The sequence below is a fragment of the Apteryx mantelli genome, chromosome 4, assembly GCF_036417845.1.
Source record: "Apteryx mantelli isolate bAptMan1 chromosome 4, bAptMan1.hap1, whole genome shotgun sequence".
Classification (NCBI taxonomy): domain Eukaryota; kingdom Metazoa; phylum Chordata; class Aves; order Apterygiformes; family Apterygidae; genus Apteryx; species Apteryx mantelli.
In genome coordinates, this window is record NC_089981.1 from 20339584 (window position 1) to 20361050 (window position 21467).

General features: G+C 49.1%; 1 protein-coding gene across 1 annotated transcript; it reads right to left on the reverse strand.

The window, feature by feature from the left end:
- Positions 1-4877: 4877 nt before the first annotated feature.
- LOC106489121 (inner centromere protein-like) lies at positions 4878-21163 on the reverse strand. Its single transcript, XM_067295905.1, has 18 exons — positions 21027-21163; positions 20585-20698; positions 17677-18413; positions 16807-16858; positions 16060-16093; positions 15054-15153; positions 14239-14329; positions 13330-13465; positions 13119-13253; positions 11829-11938; positions 11302-11413; positions 9779-9889; positions 9301-9431; positions 9017-9095; positions 7924-8031; positions 7548-7658; positions 5798-5945; positions 4878-5217 (listed from the first exon to the last, which is right to left on the reverse strand). The coding sequence occupies exons 1-18, from the start codon at positions 21161-21163 to the stop codon at positions 5012-5014; spliced, it is 2652 nt and encodes an 883-aa protein (XP_067152006.1). The 3' UTR covers positions 4878-5011.
- Between the last annotated feature and the right edge of the window lie 304 nt (positions 21164-21467).

Here is a 21467-nt window from a genome sequence, read left to right on the forward strand (position 1 = left end):
ACAGATGCTGCTTGCACTGGTGCAGGGGAGATGGTTGGGGCCCTCGCCGGCAGGCTGAAACAAAAACAGGTCATTCCCAGCCACGACTTTAACTCACAGCCCCTGTTCCCTCCAACCTCCTGCTCCCATTGCCAGCAAACCTCATTTGTACAGCCAGGCACCTGCAGCCAGCTCTCTAAATGAGCACTTGACCTTCATCTCCCTCATTTACCAGGCACAGAAGTCATTGCCTCCATGGCTATGTCTGATGAGGCAACTCACTATGCTAGGGTATGAGGCATGGAAGTCGGCTGGCAGGGAGCAGCCTGTGTCTGTGCTAAGGAGCTTGCTCAGACTCCCGGAAGAAGAGCTGTGTGCAAAGCTGCCACCTGGGATCAGGCTCTGGCTCCTGAGCAGCACATGGAGATTGCTCTGGAGAGGCCTGTTGGCTCACCCAGGGCATGCCAGAACAGCACTCGAGGGGTTGAACAGGATAGGCAGTCACACTATGGTTCTTGGATAAGACTGTGGTAACCAGGGCTGGTTACCTCCGTAGCACAGCTCAGGCCTGAGATTGAAGTCTCATCCTCATCACTAGTGCTTACGTCCTTTGCTTTTATCATCTTGCCATCAACTCATCAGCATCCTCATCTTGTCGTCTTTGCATCACCTTGACATTGTGTCACCATTGTCTTTACGTCATCACGTCTCATCAAATCACCAGCATCGTCATCATCTTTGAGCCATCTCATCATCATTGTCTCACTGTTGATTCATCAGTATCCTCATCTCGTCATCATCTTTGCATTGTCTCGTCACCATCGACTCATCAGCATCTTCTTCTCACCATGGTCTTGTCATCAACTCATCGTTGTTTGATCATCTCATTGTCATCCTTATCTCGTCATCATCTGCTGTCATCTAGTCATCCTCATCTCATTGTCTGATCATCACGTCATCATCATCCTCTCATCATCTTTTCACTGTTGTCTCATCAACATCTTATCTCTTTCGTGTCATATTTTTGATATTGTCTCCTTGTCTTTTTGCTTTGTCTCCTCATCCCTTCAGCAGAGTCTCATCTGAGCTTGTCTCATCATTACATCATCATCTGGTCTTTTTGTTATTTCATTATCATCTCGTTTCATCTTTATCTCATTCTCAACTTAACTGACCTCCCACTGTCTTTGACTTCTCATCTACGTGGTCCTTGACTCATCTTGCTGTCACTGTTGACACATCCTATTGTCATCTCAACACTATCACCCTTTTGTCATCAATTCATTCCTTTGTTGTCTCATCACCACCTTGTCATCAGCATTGTCTCATCATCATCGTCTCTTCCTTGACTTATCATCATCAGCTTGTGATCATCTGTTTTTTTCATGTCACCCTCTGGTCTTGTCATCACCTGATCTCACCATCACTTTCTCATAATTTCATTGTCAAGTCTCACCACTGTCTTGTTGTACAGTCTTTTTTGGCATCATCTTGTCATTTTTCTAGTGTTAAATCATGAGTCTTTTCAATGTTGTCTCATCATCTTTTTGACATCATCTTTCCAACATCTTGTCTTCATCTGGTCTTTTTGCCTTCATCTTGACATTTTTTCAACATTGCCTCATTAATTTCATCATCATCTGGTCTTTTGGGCATTGTTGCATTGTCCTTTTGGCATTATGTCATCCGGTCTCATCATGATCTGATATCTTCATCATGTCATTGTCTTGTTGTCATCTTATTGTTTCATCTCATTGTCTGCGACTCATACCATCATTGATTCCTCACCATCACCATCTCCTTGTCAGCGCATCACTTTCTTGTCATGTCTCCATCTTGACGCATTGGTGCCTTGTCTCATCATCTTTATTGCCTTGTTGTCGTCTCATCATCTCACCATCTCATCCTGTCAATGTATCATTGTCTGGTCTTTTGGGCATCATCTCATCTTATGATTTCATCATCTTTTTGACTTTATCTCATCAACACCTCTTTAACACTGCCTCATCATCTTACAGTCTTTTTCACGTTTTCTCATCATCTTTATGGTATGATGTCATCGTGTTTTTGAGACCATCTCTTTGCCTTATTGACATCATCTCATCATCGTCTTGTCATCTGGTCTTTCAGGCGTTATATTTCTAGCATCATCTGGTCAACATCTCATCAACATCTGGTCTTTTCAGCATCTTATCATCAGTATTATATCATCTGGGCTCTTTTTTATCTGATCATCTCATCATTTTGTCATTGTCAAGTCTTTTTGTTGCTTCAGGATTATCCAGTCTTGTCTTTATCCTAACATTATCATGTCTCATCATATCATCACTGTCTCGTTCTCATTTGTCTCTCACTGACAAGGTCTCTCAGGCCTTCTGGCTTAGAGACAGGATTGAAGGAGAATAGGAACCAGCAGAGAAAGAGCACTGAGTCACAGATCTTTTGGCAAATATCAACTGATACAAGTCCATGGGACAAGGTAGGATGCATCTGAGAGTGCTCTATTATCTTTATCTTGCACAGACACTCCCAGGCATAGAATAACCAATTTATCGGTATCTTTTGCAAATAGTAACACTCACAGGGAATCAAATCTCTCCAACGGGATGATCAGTTGCTGTCCAAATAGTGACAAGAATCTCTGCTGCAACTGTCCTTGCAACGACATCTTCAGCTGGACTGAGTAAGACTCCCCTAACTGTTGTATAGTGAATTCTTAAAATCCAGCTGGGCTGTGGTCCTATGTGACTGCATGCTTAGTGCATGCATGACACTGATAAGGCACCTGAAGGGTGTGTGCTGGCCAGCCAGCAAGGGAACAGTCAGCTTCCTGAGCTTCCTAGAAAGGACCCTGAGTGCAGCTGAGCATCCACCTGCAACCAGCTCTGCCTATACTAACACCCCCAGGACACTGACATCTCCACTTGGTAACATTATAACTCCCAACTAGACTACCTTTTTCTTCTTTATGATTTTATACCTTCCCATGTTGGTGTTTTCTCTCACAAATCCTTGAGCTTCTAATAAGCCCATCTTAAGAATTCTACCTGTATTTGTAATAGTACCTTTTTTCCCTCCTCTAAAGACTTGATGACAACTCAGCAATATTTTTCTGCTGAACAAAAGCTGTGCAGCAGGGCCAGATCCAGGCTACACCTTGGTTCCTTAAAACACAGGCAGCTGAATCCCTTGAAGGGGGGCAAAGGTTGTACGGAGGGTTACAGAAAGAGATGGTTATGCACAAGAGGGAGTCTGGACCAAAGAATAGCAGTTGCAACCAGGGTAGAGGCTGAACAGGAACGACAGAGGGCATGGGATGTGGTATAGGAGCCCCTGCAACAAGTGCGAGGAGGAAGTCGTCACTGAAGCACTTCCCTCCCCTGCAAGTTAAGAGATGGTGCTGAGTCCTAGGCCCTCGGCTGCTCTTCCAAGAGCCAAAACAGCAGCAGGTGTGGGCCAGGCTGCCAGAGCCAGTATGAGCAGGAAGAGAGCCAGGAGCAGCAGGAGCAGAGGACCAGGCAGGGCATGGCTACAGAGAGCAGAGCAGCACAGGGCTGGCAAGAGCTGCCAACAGCTAGTGGGGAGCACACAGCTACTGAGCAGCCAGAGGAGGAAGGAGCTGCTCACAAAGAAACCGTGCCACTGGATCCACTCAGCATCACGAGGCTTTGCCCTCATGTAGGCTGAAACATCCAGGAGGCAACAGAGCCCGGTGGCCCGGTGCTGACGGCAGTGCAGGGGGAAGCAGTAGCTGGGCTGCAGTGGCTAGGGAAGAGGATGCCACCCCTTGCCCCTCAGAGAAAGTAAATAGCCACAGCTCTGTACCTGCTTGCACCTGATGTGTGCCTTAGTCTTTCTGCGCCGTGTTCATGTACTTGCTAGACACAACACAGCCTGAGAGGGGAAAACTGAAGAAAGGGGAAGGAAGGGCTATTAAGACAAATGTGGGATTTGGCTTTGACTCGGGGACTTTCCCTTTTCATCTAAAGATCTTCCTCGTTGCTACTGTCAGCGGGGTTTGGAGAGTCAGCTGAATCACTCTTTGAATGCCACCGGCTGTATTGGCTAGGCCTCCAGGGGTTGGAAGGGCAGCTGAGACACACAGCGTGGATATACAGCTGTCCCCACACAGCTCTGCAGGGCCCTGGGACCCACTGCTGCTGCCTCAGTAGTCACCAGGCAACAGCTTCCCAAGGCCTCGGGTAGCTGCTGGATGCACTGCAGGAGCCAGGAGATGCCTACGGCCACTAAGCACACTCCAGGGTGCGTGTGCATGCAAGCAGGTGATGTGAACGCAGTCCTACAGAAATCACTTCATTGCTTACCCTTTCCAAGCTGCAGCTTTCAAATAAATCTGCAGCCTGCCCAAGCGAGGCTGCACCCTAAAGCTGCTGGAAAAACAGCACCCAGAACTTAGCCTCGGTTTCATTCTTCCATTAGAGAGAAGGAGGGAAAAAAAAGAACCCCCCCCCTACACACAACAGTGACAAGACAGTTAGCTTAACCTGTCTAAGCAGATTCTTCTAGCTGAAGGGAAAAGGTTTTTCTGGTTCAGAGTAACAAGAGGTCAGAATGATCCAGGGTTGAAACCAAATACTTGCACATAAAAGCATCATTAGTACATAAACATTGTACAGAACGGGTTATGAAAGCATTGCACCCTCATGTTGATTTAAAAACTTGATCTTTCCCAGCGCAGTTTCACACCTTTCTAGCCTGAGATTTTGCAAGCAAGCTGACAGAACAAGTCAGGGGGCAATACCATGTCTTCAAACGTCTGTACTGTCACACGCAGAAACCACAGCCATCGATCTCAAAGCACACCAACTACAGCTGTCCAGAAATACCATCGCACAGCAGTGGGGAAAAGGAGAAAGATAAGCACTGATGAGGGAGTGTTTACGGCAATAGGACTTTATTTAATATTTTTATTTTCATACAAAATAAAGGATTAAAAATTTAAATATTCTGTATGCTAGGAAAAACAAGCTGATATGCCATATAGAGAGAAAAGACATTTCTTTGCCTTTTCTCAGTTTTTGAAGATGCAAGATGTGCCACATGCAGGTTTTGTCCCAGGTGGGGAATGCCAGACTGCTGAGCTGGTACGTTTGAAGTATCGAGGCTTGTTCTTGCCAAAAATATCCTCCAGTTTAGGGCTTGCAATTAACCCAAAGAGTTGGTCAACATTCACTGGGTGATAGTATTGGTGTAAAATAGCTTGATTAAGCTGAAACCCTATAAAAACAACCATATCAGGGAAGCAGACTCATAAATCAGTTCTCAGTGCTCTGCTCAAGGGACCCTTTCCCCTAGAACCCCCAGAACTGTTACCCTTCTCCTTCCATGCCTGAAAAACTGTTAAAACCTGTGTAGAAAGTGAGATTAATACAGTTCGCCCGCTCCTTGCAAAGCTTTGCGCATCTTCACACAGAACCCACACCCATCTTCAGGCTACCAACAACAGTGCTTGTTTTTAAGTCAGTCTTCACACTAGAAGTATCCCAAACCCACCACGCCCTGGTTTCCTTCCAGAAAAGGGGCTGCTTCATTGCAGTGAGCTTCCACCTTTCTTTTCACACCCTTGCATCCAGACACGGGCACAGAGGACTTTGGTTCAACTTCAACACAACAGCACGTGCAAGAAAACAGCTCCAGTCTCCCTCACCACTCAAAGTCAGCAGCTGCCAGCACTGCTGAAGACTTGCACACTCCCAGGCTGCACTTTAGGGAAGCCAAAATTGTACTGGGAGAAGGTGGAAAGCTCCAGCTGCCTAGGGGAGGAATTAAAGCAAGCAGAACCAAACTCTGCACCTACCATCAGCCCAGGCAGGGACAGGCTTCCGGGGTTCATTCTCATCATCTGTGGAGTCGTCACTGTTCAGATCCATCCCATAATTATTTTCACTTACTTTGGGGGACCTGGATCCCTTTGGTGGTCCTAAGCAGGATGTGGAGATAGATTTCTGAAACCACAGAGAAAACGTTCATCAGAGCCAAAAGGACCTTGCAGTCCCCCACAGGAGGGCTTGCCTTGCCAGGGGAGCTGCAGCCAGACCTGTGCAGTCCGACCCTTTGCGGACACCTCAAAGCTTTGGCGAGAGCAGACAAGCAGGTGTATTAAGATCTCCGTTTTCACAGAAAGAGGCTGTGAAGGTATCTAGGCAAGGGCTGCACACGGAGGATGAATCACGAGTCAGAGGTAAGTTCCCAGAGCTATGTGCTGGGCAATGAACTTTACCCTAGAGGGAAGGTGGCCAGAAACGAGCTGACAGCAGACTCGGAGCAGATGCATCACATTTGCACTCTTTTTCATCCCTAGCTCAAAAACAGAGCCAGAAAGGTCAACACTTGCGCATGGGAAGCCTTTCAATCTATGCATTAACTAGAATATACATAATATTCCTACTTGACTTGGGTTGAGATTTCCAGTAAAACCCAGCAGCGCTCAAATCCTTTCGGCCCCTTTGCTGATCCCCGCTTTGAAAGCCAAGCAGCGGCGCAGGACTACGTACTGCAGCAGGGACTGCAAACAGCAAAACCGAAACAGCTGCTTGCCCACCATGCGGCTTCCAAGCTGTAAGGAAAAGCCTGCCAGCACCCTGCCACGAAAAAGCCAAGGCTCCATTTTACTTGGAAGTTGCAGGTCAGAACAGCACAAGGCAAAGCTCAGAGGCACCTCCTGGATTTGTGGTGGGGAGCAGGGATGACTAGATGACCTGACAGTCACCTGTAGTACAGAAGTGCTTAGAGGTGCTGACCAGAGGACACACCAGGAAGGCAATCCTACTTCTGTGGGGTTCTTAGCATTCAATCCAAGTACAGGAATAAGGGAATGCAGAAAAAGTACACACACATTTGTATACAGGCAAAAAACTGTCATGGTGCTCAATTATTTTATCACTCTTTTTAACCCTCTTCCCCTTCTCAGTTTTTTGAGGAAAAGCCTTAGATGTATCTCTAGGTGCTCTGCTTTTTCATGCTTGGGTCCCCCCTTCCACATGTTTCATGACACATCTGGTTTTCTTTTGCTAAAGTAAGTCACAGAATGGAGAACTCCAGCAGGAAGAAGAGGTGCCAGGCAGTCCCAGGGTTAGAGAGCCCCGGAAGGGGAGTCTTACAGGGCTGCTTGGTTCTTCGAGCAGCCTTTTTCCCATCCCTCCAGTTTTCACATCCGAGTGGCTCCAATTCAAACCAAAGAGCCAGATTTCACAGGGAGGCCGGAATCAGTGTTGCTACGGTGCCACCACCGGTGTCGCCGCCTAACCTGGACACCTCATGATGTGCTGCCATCATGTGGCGATTTCCTAACATCTTTTCGAAGATAAAGCACTTGCTTTTCCTTCACGTTCCCTTGTAGTGAGCACTCAGCCGAGCACCCAAAAAGGACTTCCCTGTCCTCACTCTGCCCAGGCTGCTGTTAAACCCTACACCAGAGGATTTAATCTCCTGCTCTTTTCCTCCATCGCTGCCTATTAATAAATCCGCATGCTGACGCCAAAGCACAGAAGCCAGTTAGGCACCATAGACCTCATTTAATTGGGGGTTCTGCTGCAACCCAGGCTCACCTTTACAGTTTTGCTCAGCCATGTGCTGGAAGCAGCAGCCACTGATTCTGGTTGCTTGCTTTTTTTCTCCTCTCCCGTCTGCTGCTGAGGCTCCTGCAGACTGGTTTCCTCCTGTTAAGATATAAGAACCAAGTCATTCTTCATTCACATTCACGCAAGGAAAACAACCAGATTCTACCTCTGGAATTGAGCCATATTTTCTGGGGCTCCTTGCACAAAATTCTCTGTCACTCTCTTTGACAGGAGGATCTTAGAGGATTTTGTTTAATGAAATAACATAAAAAAAAATCTTGTTACGGAACAAGAGTCACACAAATAAAGGGACTCCTGTCTTTGCTCAGATTCTCTCAGCAAAGTTTCCAGAACCCACACTCACCTTTACCACTTTGAGCCGTGTATTAGAAGCCGTGGCAAGGAATTCTGGTTGCTCGCCTCTCTTCTCCTGACCAAGCAGCTGGTGCAGTTCTCTGGGGCTCTCTTCCTCCTATCAAAGAGCATCAAAGTTTTTCACTGCATAAACTTCTTTTTCACCCAAACCACTTTATCCAGGCGTTTCTTCTTCCACTCTCCTCTCCTCAGCAGGGAAAGGCAGTGCATAGCTAACAGGGGAGCCAGAGCTGCAGTCACTCTGAGTTAGATTCAGCTTCTCTTATTCGGAAGAGCTTTGTCATCTCTCACTCCAACCCAGTTGCTGGCAGCACATGAGGAATTCAGACCTTCATTTAAATTAGATGGGAAGAAATAGGTGTTTGAAAGTCATTGGCCTAGTGAATAAGAGCAGTGAGAACAAAAACAGAAGGAAGAATTTATACTTAACAGAGACAGCATTTGGGGGGTGGATTTTTCACTAATGAAGAAAGGCAAAGAGAAAAAGGTCGTGTTAATTTGTTAGGAGTGGAAAGAACGTGTACTGTGATATTTTGAGACAAGCAGCTTTGACTAAGCCATAACATTCTTTCCTAACCTTGTGCAAGTGCAGATGAGGTTATGTGAAGCCATATGATACCTGAAGTTTGTTATGGGGATCATATGACCCTCATGCAGTAAGTGAATGTAGTAAATGGATATGGAAATTAGTAAAAGATTTTTTTTTAAAGCACCAGTGAATGTTTTTTGGAGCTGTTCCTCAAAGTGCCATTGTACGGCTGTCATTCATCTTGTTTCTGCGATACTAAGGCTACAAGGCTGAGAAAGCTCACCAGTTAATAAAAAACAGTTAACTCTGATTTTAGCAATAGAGTTAACTCATTCTTGCACAAAACCCAACTCCTTACAATAACATGTTTGGCTGGTTGTTGGGTTCATTATAGTCATTCCTCTAAACAATTTAATAGCTAATTTTAAAACCTTAAACGGTAACACAGTGCCTGGAGAACAAGCCTGAAAAAAAGAAAAAAAAAAATCCTAGTATTTTAGTCCTCACTGGCTTACAAGAGCGAAGTAACTGCAAGACCACTTCAGCTCCCCACCTTTATATTTTTTCCAGTAAACACTGCCAACTCCAGCTGTGGTGGGGGGGCCTTCTCCTTCTCTCGTTGTTTGTGATCCCTGGGGAACAAAACCATAGTTTAGTCAAGAGGAAAGTACCCACCACCCCCTGCACTCTCAGCTTCTTCCTCCAGCACCCCAAACCTCTGGTAAAGCCGAAAGCTCACACCCATCTCCCAGTTTCAGCAGTATTATTCTTATCTACTGCTTCGTCATGCCTGTGGCTGAGTCCCCTTCTCCAGGGCAGAATCAGGCTAAGTCATACCTCTCCTTCACTTGTTCCACCTGGCGCTGCTCTACGAGATTCTTTAGCTCCAAGACTTTCTTCCCCTTCTCCTTCACTTCATCCTCTCTCCTTTTCTGCAGTAGGTCCTGCTGCTCAAATTCATCTTCCTCCTGAAAGAAAGAAAACCCTTGCAACCCTCCAACTCAAATGGGGAAAGATGGGAAGACACGAGGCAAGCGATTTGAGACTGCCTGTACTTGTTGTATCCCATCCTTGCCTTTCATGGCTGCCCACCAGCTGGGCAGCCTTCCCCTTCTGCCCCCATAGCTACCCTTGTATGCGACCCCATCATCCAACTTGCTAGACAGAAATCTTGCATCACCGATGCTCTCATTCCCCCAAATCCCTGCAACTCCCGACAGCAGTCCGTCTTCCTCCCACAAAGCAGAACAGTGCATGGGTTCCCTGCTACTCCTTCCCTTTTCTGCACGCAGGAGGGACCCGGTGTTGCTCTTACCATCCTCAGTGCTTTCTGTTTCCGTGCATCAGCTTCTCCAGCCTTCTTAGACAGTTTTTTCTTGTTCCTTTCCTCTACCGCTTTCTCTTCCCGCACTTGCGAGATGCGCACCTGAGAAAGCCACACAGCTCTGCTCCACAGCCCCCCATGGACACGTCACGGCCTTTTCCACAAGGGGGAACTGGGAGATCTTATGAAGTTTGAGGCCTGTGGTCTTAAGCAGGTCTTAATCAGACCCAGGTCTTAATCAGACTGAGAACCCAACACCCACTGGATTTAACGCCAGCCTCATGCAACAAGTCCACCACTTACTACGGGTCACGTGAAGAGGAGCCCATCACCTGGAGCGACTGGAGAGAAGAGCACAGAGATGATTACACAGCCCCAGAATACACACTCCAACCCTGTCAGTGATTCTCTGCAGAACAGGGGGATCTAGCAAAACACTCGTTTCCATTTTGCCTGCAGGGCTGCTCTCTGACTGAACTAAGCTGTACTATGAATGAAGAATATGAAAGCTGGCTGAGTCACAGAGACAAGGCTCCTTTACCTGAGCTGTCTGTCCCAGTAAAAGCACTAGTACGTGCACAGCAGCGGATTAGCCAGGGCTGCGTGTACTTTTGACTGCTCAGGTTTTGGGAAAGGCCGAAAGGAGCACTGGTTCCTTCATTTTCTAAGGCTGACCCTTCCAAAGGTTACTTCAGTCCATCTCCAAAACAAGCAAAAGCTCTGGAGCCCATCAATTCTGGTCCTTCTTTTGAAAGAGAAGGGGTTGTTCACAATCCTTCTCCCCAGGGCTCCTTCCCTCTTGCCTTGAGGCAACATCAGGGTTTCAAGCTGCCGCCAGGCCTCCAGGTCAGTCACAAGCCTCCCTCAATCCTGGAGAAGCTGCCCCAGTGTACAAAAGCAGCAGCGGACATTGTCCACATGCAGCCAGCAACGGCTGACCCTAGTATGCTCTACATCTTCTACCTGCCCTCAGAACAGGGCAAGGCAAGGCTTTAAAAGGAAACCCAACACACCCAGAGCCACCAACACGTCTAACGGTCAGGAGCATCCCTCAGCTGCCTGGTAGCTGTTCTTTCCGCAGCCTTCTGAGAGCACCGTGGCCTCGCGGCATGGCTATTGCTCTGCGTGAACGACTCGCTCGCTCCGAGCGCGTTGGGGCCCAGGAACGCTGCCTCACCTGCAGTGTCTGTTCACAGGACACGCAGACAAGGGATGCTGCCACATTCCTTGAAGGCAGAGCGCCATAAACACCGCATGTCAGAACAGGAATATTTAGAGGCACTGCAGAGGTTTGAGAACACATAGCCTCCTCTTACCGAGCAGAGGATTTCAAGAGTCTGTTTTAGACGCAGGCTTACCCACCACCTGATTAGTCACCGTCAGCAGCAACCCCGTGCTCGCACTTATTACGCTTGTGACAAACTAGCGGCCCGTTTGCGCCCTCTCAGTCTCACAGCTCGCCAGGAGGAGACGTCATTGTCCCGACTGGCCCGAAGCTCGGTCAGACTTCTTACCTTTTCGTCATTCTGTAAAATCTTCTGTTCCATCCGCTTTTTCTTCTCTTCCTCCATTTGTTCCACCCGCTCCCGAGCCTGCAGCGCCTTCCTTAGTCGCTCTTCCCTCTTCCTAGGCAGTACATGCACAAGAAGGACCTCTTAGCTTTGTCTGCTCTGGCACAGAGGATGATGCGGGGCACAAGGACTTGCCACGGGAACTGGGGCTCATGGCTCATTCTCTAGTATGGCAGCTTTCCAGTACCACGTGGAAACTATTATTTTGCTTGACTTGCTTTGACCGAGCTTAGCCTAAGCTCACATCTGGACTAAGTTCACCAGACATCAGCAGGTGTTTCGCACCGATACAGTTTTTGCCACAGCTAGCCATGAGCAGCAGTGCCCAGGGAACATCACTTGCAGAACGGTCCTTCCAAGTGGGAGGCAAAGACGACAGTACAAGAGTGCTGTCTGCCTGGCAGGAAAGGCCTCCGAAACAATTTTGGGCTAAACCAGGGAAGGAGCAGGAGCTAAGAGACCCAACTCACTGTTTCATTTCTGCCTGCCGCCGTCTCTTTTCCTCCTCCACTTTCTTCTTCCTCTGTTCCTCAGCCTCCTGCTTCTTCCTGAGACTTTCCAGTCTCTGCCGCTCCCTCTCCTGCAGGGAGATGAGTTTCTGCCCCCAGGCTGCTTGTGCACAGGCAGCTAGAGGCTAGGCAGCCTGCTAAACAAAGAAGTCACTGGCAGAGCTGTGGTCACCCACCCATTGGAATGGGAAGTGAATATTAGGGAAGAGACAATACAGGTCGGGCAACAATGCTTATTCAACTACACCATCTGCCTAGAGCAGAGGAGTCATCTGGTTTGGGAAGGGAACACCTCAGTCCTTCAACATCACCTACTGTACAGGATCTGTTCAGGCGAGGAAATTAGCCAGCACACCACCGCAGCAGATGATCTGTAGCAAACATTTCCCACCTGGGTCAGTGCTACCTATACCAGCAGCAGGGAAAATGGGAGGAGAAGGTGCCCAGCACAAATAGTCTTGTGCTTAAAGGCCAAAAGGTTTTTTAGCAAGTCCCGGTCCCAGCAGAACACCTGCAAAGGGATCCTGCCACCTCACCGCTGGCCAGTTTACGTTCTTGGGGAGAGAACAGGAGGACTCCAGGGATGCCAGTGCAAGGGGAAAGAGCTACCAGTGCCTGTGATACAAGAAGTACGGCCATTACAGTTTTCCAGCCCCCATGGTGAAGGGTATCTTTACTTACAACAAAGTCTCCCTGTGGAGAGAGAGAGAGAGATGGGGGGGGGGGAAATGCAAAAATAATTAAGGCTTTGGAGGCAATACTAGCACCAACCCTGTCTGCAGCAATAGCTCCTTACCAGCACGTGGACAGGAACCCGCTGCTGATACCACACTGCCCATATCCCAGCCCCGCAGCAGCCAATTACGCCGCACAAAAGAGCAGATTCCCACCGCACAGAGAAGAGCTTCCCGTCTTCTCAGGGTTCAACAGTCCCACAACATGAGACGTTTCTGCTGACCATAGACAGACCAGCTGAGACTTCTCCGCATCTGAGAAAGGTTTGAGGATTGGTGCTAAAAACCAGGTCGGTGACAGTGTTTGTAGACCAACCAGCCTCCCTCCCTGGGGAGGCTGAAGGAGGACTTGTGAGGCCAATTTGTTATTGGGAGCTGCACTGATCCATGGCAGTAGACAGAAACAACATGTTTGTGTGTCTCTAAGCAAACAGTCCCTCCTGCCACTCCCCAAAAGTTGACACCTGCCCCCCCCGCCCCTCCAGCCCTGGCAAGGGAAGGTGGGAGTCTGATGCACCTTAAGATCAGGCCGGGTGGGAGTGTTGCGTTTGATGAAATTCCTTATGACACCCCCACGTCCCGTGGAGCCCGGGCTGGAGAGCAGCTGATTTCTCTGCACAGCCTGCAAGAAGTTTTTCAACGGGCGAACAACCTAAGGGAAGAGGACAGACGGAAGTCAGTACTGGCCAGGGAAAGGGTGGCAAAGGAGGACTACGGCACCCACTCACCTTGCTAGCTGGAGAGGCAGAAGATGCAGTCTGGTTTGCAGAACTCGCGTGCTTGTCCTCCAACGGGGAAAGGGCACGACCCCCTGGCTGCTGCCCGTCCCACATAACACCCATCGCTTGCTTACAGCTCCTTGTCCTGATGGCATGAGCAAGAGGCACGTTAGGTGGCCATCACCAGCCTAAGCATCCAGGTTTCCCCACGTCAGAACCATCTTCCCTTGCATCCCTGACTCCAGGGAAAAACAGGGGACACTGCTTCACCGCACAGTACGGGCTCAATCCAGCTGCAGTTTGGAGGAAGGCTGCCCAGCTTGACTCATCACATGGTGCTGAGCATCCGCACGAGAACAGAGGTTACTGCTACTCCCCTTCCCGCCCACCACCTGCAGCAAATCCACCCCAGCAAAGCCGAAGAGGAGAGGAGATTGAGGACAAAGCTAAAAGTAGCTGAAGTCTCACATAAAACACCCATAACACATGCAGTGAGGAAGTCAGGTATTCCAGACACTTGCACCACATAAAAATAAACAGATTAGTCACCTACTGGTGTTGCCTTCTAAAATGACTCCCAGACCACCCCTTTAAGTACCACCCAGAGAATCACATCGGAGCTGTGAGTTAGCAGTGCTATCTTAGCCAACTTTGCTGTTTTCTGCATAAGCTGAGGCATCTGCTCTCCAAGCCAGATCTGAGTCCTAGTCCTGAACAAGGCTCGAGAAGCCATAAGAAAGTCCCAAAACGCTATTAGGACTTGACCAAAGTGGATTTCAAAACTACATGGAGGAAAAAAACAAAACAAAACAAAAAAAAAACCACAGGCAAAGCTTTCGACCAAGTTAGTTAGAAGGCCAGGTCTAAGTCCTTCCAGACCACTCCAGCTCATTCCTTCTCCCTGCAAAAGCCTCATACCAGATGCGTGAGGGTTTCTCCTGGAACTCAGCACTGTGGGGTTGTTCCTGGTTCTCCTTTTGGGGTTCGCTATTCATATTTACACAGCTTCCTGTGGGGAAAAAAAAACAAAAGTAGTTAGCACCATATGCAAGGCATCCTGCAGCAAGAGCCTGACCCTTATCTCCAGCTCTCGCGTGCCAAGAGCCCCACTGAATGAAACTGTCCTGGGAAAGAAGAAACCCAGATGACTACCTTGTATGCCAGTGTTGTATACGTACCTTGCACACATCCTTCTGAATAGGCACAACTTATCTCGCCAAAAGGACTCTAGCTACTCTTTCCTCTACTCCAGCTACAGTTTCTTAAAGGGTTATGCAGTTTCCATAGGAAATAAACAAAAAGCTTGAAGATCTCCATCTCTTTGCTTTGAGGGACATCAAATAAAGAGGACCTGTAATCCCTTACATGATGTGAACTCAAGGAGGAGAGGGATGTCAAGGTGCTATAACACAACATTTGGCTACCTGGAGGACTTCAGGTCTACCACTAATCTTTTAAAAACGTTCCCACTCATTCGTTATGCGCACTGATGTCTGACTAGAAAGCATTTATCTCAAGGCTTGGAAATATTTACAAGGGATCTTTGCTTGATCTAATACCATAGGTTTCATGCTCTCTGGAGATCAAGTTTCTCTGAAAAATAACCTTGATTGGTCAGAGGTAGTTTTGTTTCCAATAATCTGTTCCCAGATTTTCCCCAAATCCTCATATTGACCCTGTGGCCTGTACGCATGTGGCTTCATGAAAGGAAAGCAAAACCAACTCAACATTACCTTCATTATTCCCTGTTTGCTGCTCAGAGGGAGAAAAGCGCTGTGCAGGAGGGCTGGCAGCTGGCATACTTTTGCTTGAAGCAAGGAAGTTTTCAGGAGTCTGCAGGAGAAGGAACAGTGATTTTCAAACTACAGATACCAGAGTCTTAAAAGAAAGGTAAGTCCCTTTACGGTGTCTCCGGTTATGACACCGTTAGGAACTTCAGATACCCCTAAGGAACACTGACAGCAGTACAAAGAACAAGGTCACTGCAGCACAGCATCCTACTGCGTTACCAGGCTGCTTGTGTGTGTCTACAGTCCCTGTCTGTGTGTGTCTACAGTCCACGCTTTCCCTTACTTGCTAAGCGCGTGTCAGCTACCGCCACCTGCCCATTCCCACCGCCCCCGACACTTTTGAACTGCACCAGGGAGCTAATCTGGGACAGAGCCAGCCTCCCTGCTGGGTTAGCTTCCACCTAAGCCAGCTCAAGATGTTTCTGCCAGCTCAAAGGAAGGGATGGGTTTCTTTGTCTTGGTAGCACTACTGACTTATACTAGTTTGTTGTGTATGTAGCCTCGCTGGCCAAGCACAGCACGTTAACTTGAACCATCCTCCTGATTTTTGTAGCTCAAACCAGCCAAGACAAGAATACACACACAACCAGTTACCATGCCCGGCTGACAGGCAAAAGCACACTAAAACGTGGGAACCTGGCCAAGCTCCTCCAAACAGTCCACCTTTAAGAAGCCCTATCAAGGTACAAAAGGTCTCTGCCCTCCAGCAGTCAGTAAGCCAACTGGCTGAACTAGCTTTCCAAGCGAGAGAGGGGCAAGTGCCGTCCAACTCAGCAGTGCCTTCATTTAACGTGAAGAGATGTGACAGAATAATCCTTCGGCCACATTTTCCGCTTCCATGGCAATGCGTCCAACTGCTCAGCAAAAGGTGTTAACTCAGGAGCTGGCAGGCAAGAAGATGTACGGAGAGACAGTAGGTGAGCTGCTCGAGAGCCCAAGACAGACTTACCTTTTCACTTTGGGGGATCAGCTCGAGTCCAGGTCTGTAAAAAAGAAGGGCCATTTTAATTATTTCAACTCCCTCTGAGGCAACAGAAACACTACTTTGCCCTTGGGGCATCTCTATGAGGACAGCGATCAGAAGAGTGAGTTACAGGTAATGAAAGTACGATGGAGCTAGCACACTGGAGCCAAGGAAGTGCAGATAAGTGTAAGGATACACAGAGAGAGGCACGAGCCTGTTTTTAGCCATGGGTGGTGCAGTAAATTCTCCTGATGGACCGTTACTTTGCATGGCTGAGCAACACACAAGTGAGTTTTGTCCCCTTCTACAGGGCTTCCATACAGTAGGCAAAAAGGATGCTCCACGAGCCTCACGCAGAGTTTTACCTGTCCACCTTCCAAGCCAGATCACAGGCTGACTAACCAGTGCCACAGGGCATCCAGAGGCCTGTAGCTGCCAGTATCCCGCGACAGAATTCACGTGACACCAGCCAACACCAGGCACAGCTATTTCTATCAGCCTCCCAGGCCTTCTGGCACAGGGCCGGACTCTGCCGCGACCAACCTCACTGTACTCTGAACAAGGGCGGGCTGTGCCTGAACAACAGGCTTTGAAATCACCCCGAGTGACACCATCACCCCAAACAGTCAATTATAAAACCAATCCCAGATCTGTAACACCGGAGTGACCCATATAGTTTCCTTGCAGGGTTTTCTGTGACTTCTTTCTGCCTGCTTCACAGGGTAACCTCACCTCATGCTGCTGCTCACATCGTCTTCCACAAACACCTCCAGGGAGCTTTGACCTGGGGAGGGAGAAAAGCACACGCAACATTAACCAACTCGGGAATTTCAGTCCAAGGCTTCCCAACAGCAGCAGCTTGCGTGCGGTAGAGCTCGGAACCCAGGTCTCCGTGCAGGCTCTCCTTCCAGGGAACGCGCTGATTGCTCATCCCAGCTTTCCGCACCAGCCCTGCCACCCTCCCTCAGGTGTCACTGTCAAACTGCTGTAGGCTGCGAAGGCAAGAGCACTTGAAAAAGCACCTCCTCTGTCTGCAGCCTGCTCCAGCTACACAAACACGCTCATGCCTGTGTCACACAGACATCATTTCAAAGTCAACTGACTTCAGCTTCTGCCTCCCTACACAGCTTTATGCAGAGGTTTGGTGGATTTTGGCTGATTTCACCCCCCCCCCCCCATAACACCACTTAGCTGAAACTGTTATAACAAATGCCTACATGCAGTGTGACTCAAAGCTGACAAAACTAAATACCAAAGGCATTAGCGCTTTATTAGAAGCCAGTCTGTCTTCAGAAGCAATGATTTCAGACAGTTCAAACAGCAAAACCTCCCAAGGAGCGGCGAGGGCAGGCGATATGGATTTCTGCATCTTGCTCCCTCAGATGACCGTGCTGTTTGGTTCTCAGTCCCATTACTCTTCCACCTTCACCCAAAAAATGATTGCACCCTAACCAGGTGGAAGCCACGAGGCTTCTTGCTGAGGAGACCAGGAGCCAGTGATGTTAACACAGACAAGCAGCTCCACTGCTGCCTACTCCCCACATCCGAGCTGAAAAGCTCATTTAGCCAAACGAAAATACTTAACAGCTGAAAGGAACTTACAGCTCACTCTGCTGGAGGCAGAGGACGATTCTCGAGCTGCTGCCTTCTTTGAAATGGCCCTGCTGATAGATCTCCGGATCATGCTCTCTCTTTTGCTGGCCAGTGAATATTTTTCTGCCAAGGAGGCCCTATGGCTTTTGCGGGGGCCACCCACAAAGCTTCGGCGTCCAGAGCAACGGCGTGATTTGGCTCTCGTTGCGGTCATTTTGCTGTCGGGGTCCTGGAAAAGCACTTTTTCTAGGCCTCGAGGAGACCGATCTCCTCGGTCGGTGGCAGGATCTCCGTTTCTAGCAGCCTCGGGAGTGGAGGTACTCACTCTTTTTTGGGGGGTCTCTTCCCCCTCCCTTGCTGTCTGGCCACCAGGGCCCACGCTGACAGAGGACACAACGGGCAGCTCAGTAACTCCAGTGCCCTCGGGCAATCGCTCCCCTGCGGCAGCCTTACAGGCCCCGTGTCCAGTATCGGCCCCGTGTCCCTTCCCTAACTCGACCTGAGGGCAGTCGTTAGAAGCCATTTTTGCCACTGGAACTTGCACTTCAGCTGGCCGTTTCCCAGTCAGCGCCACCGGCAGCGCTGGAAGCTCTGTTTTAACACCGGCCTGAGACCTTACCGCAGGGTCGGGTGCAGGCACCTCTTCCCCCAGACCGCTGGGGTTCTGGGGTTGCTCTTTGCTGCGGCGTCTTTGGGAGCCTGGCTTGGAAGACACCAGCTTGATACTGCTTCTCCTTCTGGACAACCTTAGATAGAAACAATAAAATTATCAAGTGATGCAGAAGTCTCCCACTCCCAAATGATTTTAGAGCAAAAAGCAGACAAATTTCAAAGTGAACCTACCGGCTTCCTCCCTCCACCACTCCCCCTCACAACTCCTCTTTTATCACTCGTTAAGTGCAGGAGCCCAACCTTGAGAGCTCCCAGATGTGCTCTGGCAGGTTTAGCTGGAGCAAGTTAGAAGTTACCGCTCCCCACAGCCCGCAAGATGTTTCTACTTGATGTTACCACTCTGTACCATAGGATGTAGAGTCTTGCTGCAGCCATGTCAGAGACTGAGACACCGAGAAAACATTCACAGCTCTCACGTGGAGTTTGCTAACAGCGTGGGAAACAGCGATGCCGCAATATATGTGGTATCTGACAGCCCAATCCAGAGAACGACAGCAAAAACGTACGTGTATAGATAGGATTAATAAGTTTAAGTTACCTTAATTTAAGAGGAAAAAATATCAGGCTCAGTAACTGTCTCTAGCTCTGTTGCTCGAGTTAATCCTGACCAACTATGTAGGAGTTTGGGGAACTCTGGCAATGAAATCCTGCTCTCCTGCACTACGTGACTTGTCAAGAGAGGGCAGAGCCATGCACTTGATCAGCTGGACAAATCCAAAAAACAAAGGACAATTTCAGCATAATTGAGAGAGAGAGCAAGCCTCCAATGCCAAACAAACTTAGAGACAGCTATATAAAGGGTGGAGATCAGAGGAAAAAACACGATGGGAGAGCCGACAGGAAAGTGCACATGAGGTAGAAACGCGGCTAAGAAAACCCACTGTATCGTAACCTAGCTAAATTAACAAGGATTCACGGTCACTGATAGAAAACCACGAGCGAGCAGTGATTTGTCCTGCAACCAATATTCAAGCTGATACTCTCCGCCCTCAGTTCGGTTTTGGTCTCTTAAATTTCTCATTCTGACCTCTAGCAAAAAGAGGAGTGACTTAATTGGGAAATCTGAAATTAAAAACACATAAAGAAATGGATTTAAAAACAAACACACTGAGCAGAACAGAGCAAGGGAAACAACAGCGGTCTGACCCCGCAGGATACGGCGAAGTGCTGAACTTCAGTATGACCTTCCTGTTGGTGAGTGATCACCGTCCTTTGGGGCATTTTGTCCTATCAGGAGGAGATTTCTTACAAAACTCCTTTTAAAAAGAGGACAAACACATGGAAGATTTGTCTTCTTTCGGGGAGCAATCCAGCTGCTACATTCGACTTGGAAACTCACAGGATGTTTTAAGAGCTCTCCCCATTTAGATCTTCAACATTTTCCTCTCCTGCCCTCCTTAACCACACACACGCATGAACTTCCCACGCTTCCTTACTATTCTTGCTCTTCTCTCCATCCTCCATGTCTTGTTTCTGACAATCTTTCAGCTCCAACCCTTCCTGCCCAACTCCTGTGGGTTTTTCACCATGGTTATCAAAATCGAAGTGCCTTAACGCAAACAGTTCACTACTGCCTGTCAAATCAGTAGGGTTTGGTCACGTTACAGCTATCGTCCGTGTGTCTGCTCTCAGACCACAGCAGACATTTCTCTGAAGGGAAGGTTACCTTAACTACCTGACCGCGAGATGAGCAGACGCAGAGCTAGCTACCACAAAGCAGGTCTTCTATATAACAAGTTTTAGCTTGCTTTCTAGTGACCGATACGATGGCGTGGACGTGGCATTTTTGTGCCTAACCAGTAACAAGTCCCATTCTCAGGTTCTCAGGCACCAATACAAGATTCAGGGTGCGAACACCAGGAGCAACCTCAGGCCAGAAGGTGTGCTGAAAAAAATCAAGTAAACAAACAAACGAACCAACCCCCCCCCCCAAACAAATAAAATAGAGACAAATATTTATTATTCTTTGTTTCTAACCATAAAAAAAAAAAAACAGAAGCGAAGGAAACCAAGCAACTGTCTTCCAGACTTTCACAAGAAACACTGAGTTGACCTACTTTTGGACTAGACATGCCTTATTAGGTATATTTATTAATTCAGGAAAATAAACTGGCTTTTGGGAGGGGGTGTGGAGAGTTACCATTCAATTTTGTTTCACCCTTAAATTAAAAATTTACTTTTTATTTCTTGTTTGCAGAAGGTTATGGCCATGCAGCAGAGGCAGAACATGAACCGACCCACCTACCTCCTCCTGGTCGGCTCCTTATTTTCATCTTTGAGAGAGGAGGACTGCCTTTTCTTGGGACGCCTCCTCTGTGATGGTGTTTTGGGCACTAACTCAGGCTCGGCCCCAAAGTTGCTGTCGGGCACACAAACGCAGAAAGACGATGATGGCCTTCCCCCTGCTCCCCCCCACCTGCCAACCACGCTACGCGCAAAGTAATGTTCACTTGATGAGGCCAGGTGGGTGAGAAACGAGTGAAGGAGGTGCAACAGCCACCAAGGTCCCAACAAGGTGCACGACACACAACCATGCTAAATCACTCGGAAACCAGCGCCGGCCCTCACATGAGGACCAGGCCACCAGCGTGCATGGATTAAGCTCACGGGGGCTGAGAGTGCTGACACCACAGAGCTTCCCAGGGGAGGAAGGGCAGCCTCCTCGGAGGGCGGCCGGCAGGGCCTACCTATCCAGCAGCCTCGCGCCCTGCTCCTCGACCTCCCGCAGCCACGCCAAGTGCTTGTGCTTGGCGTCGTGGAGGAACCGGGAGAGCCTCTGCCCGCACACCTCCAGCAGCCGCGTGGGACCGTCGGCCTCCGCCATGGCCTGCCTGAGGCACAGCAGGGCCGAGAGGGGGGCTGGCACCCTGGGGGCAGCGGCCGGAGAAGGGCCGCTCCACCCCCCCCCCCCCCCCCCAGGGCTGGGCGTGAGGGCAGGGCCAAGGCGCCTGGCCTCGAGACTAAGGAGGCCCGAGCCCCACGGCCTCACCCCAGCACCTCCCCGGCAGGGCCCCTCCCAGTGGGGCAAGCCCCTAGGACCTCCCCAGTGGGCCGCCCCCCTCTGCAATGGGGCTGCCCCCCTCCCCCAATGGCGGAGGCCCCCAGGGCACAACCGTCCCTCCCTGAGG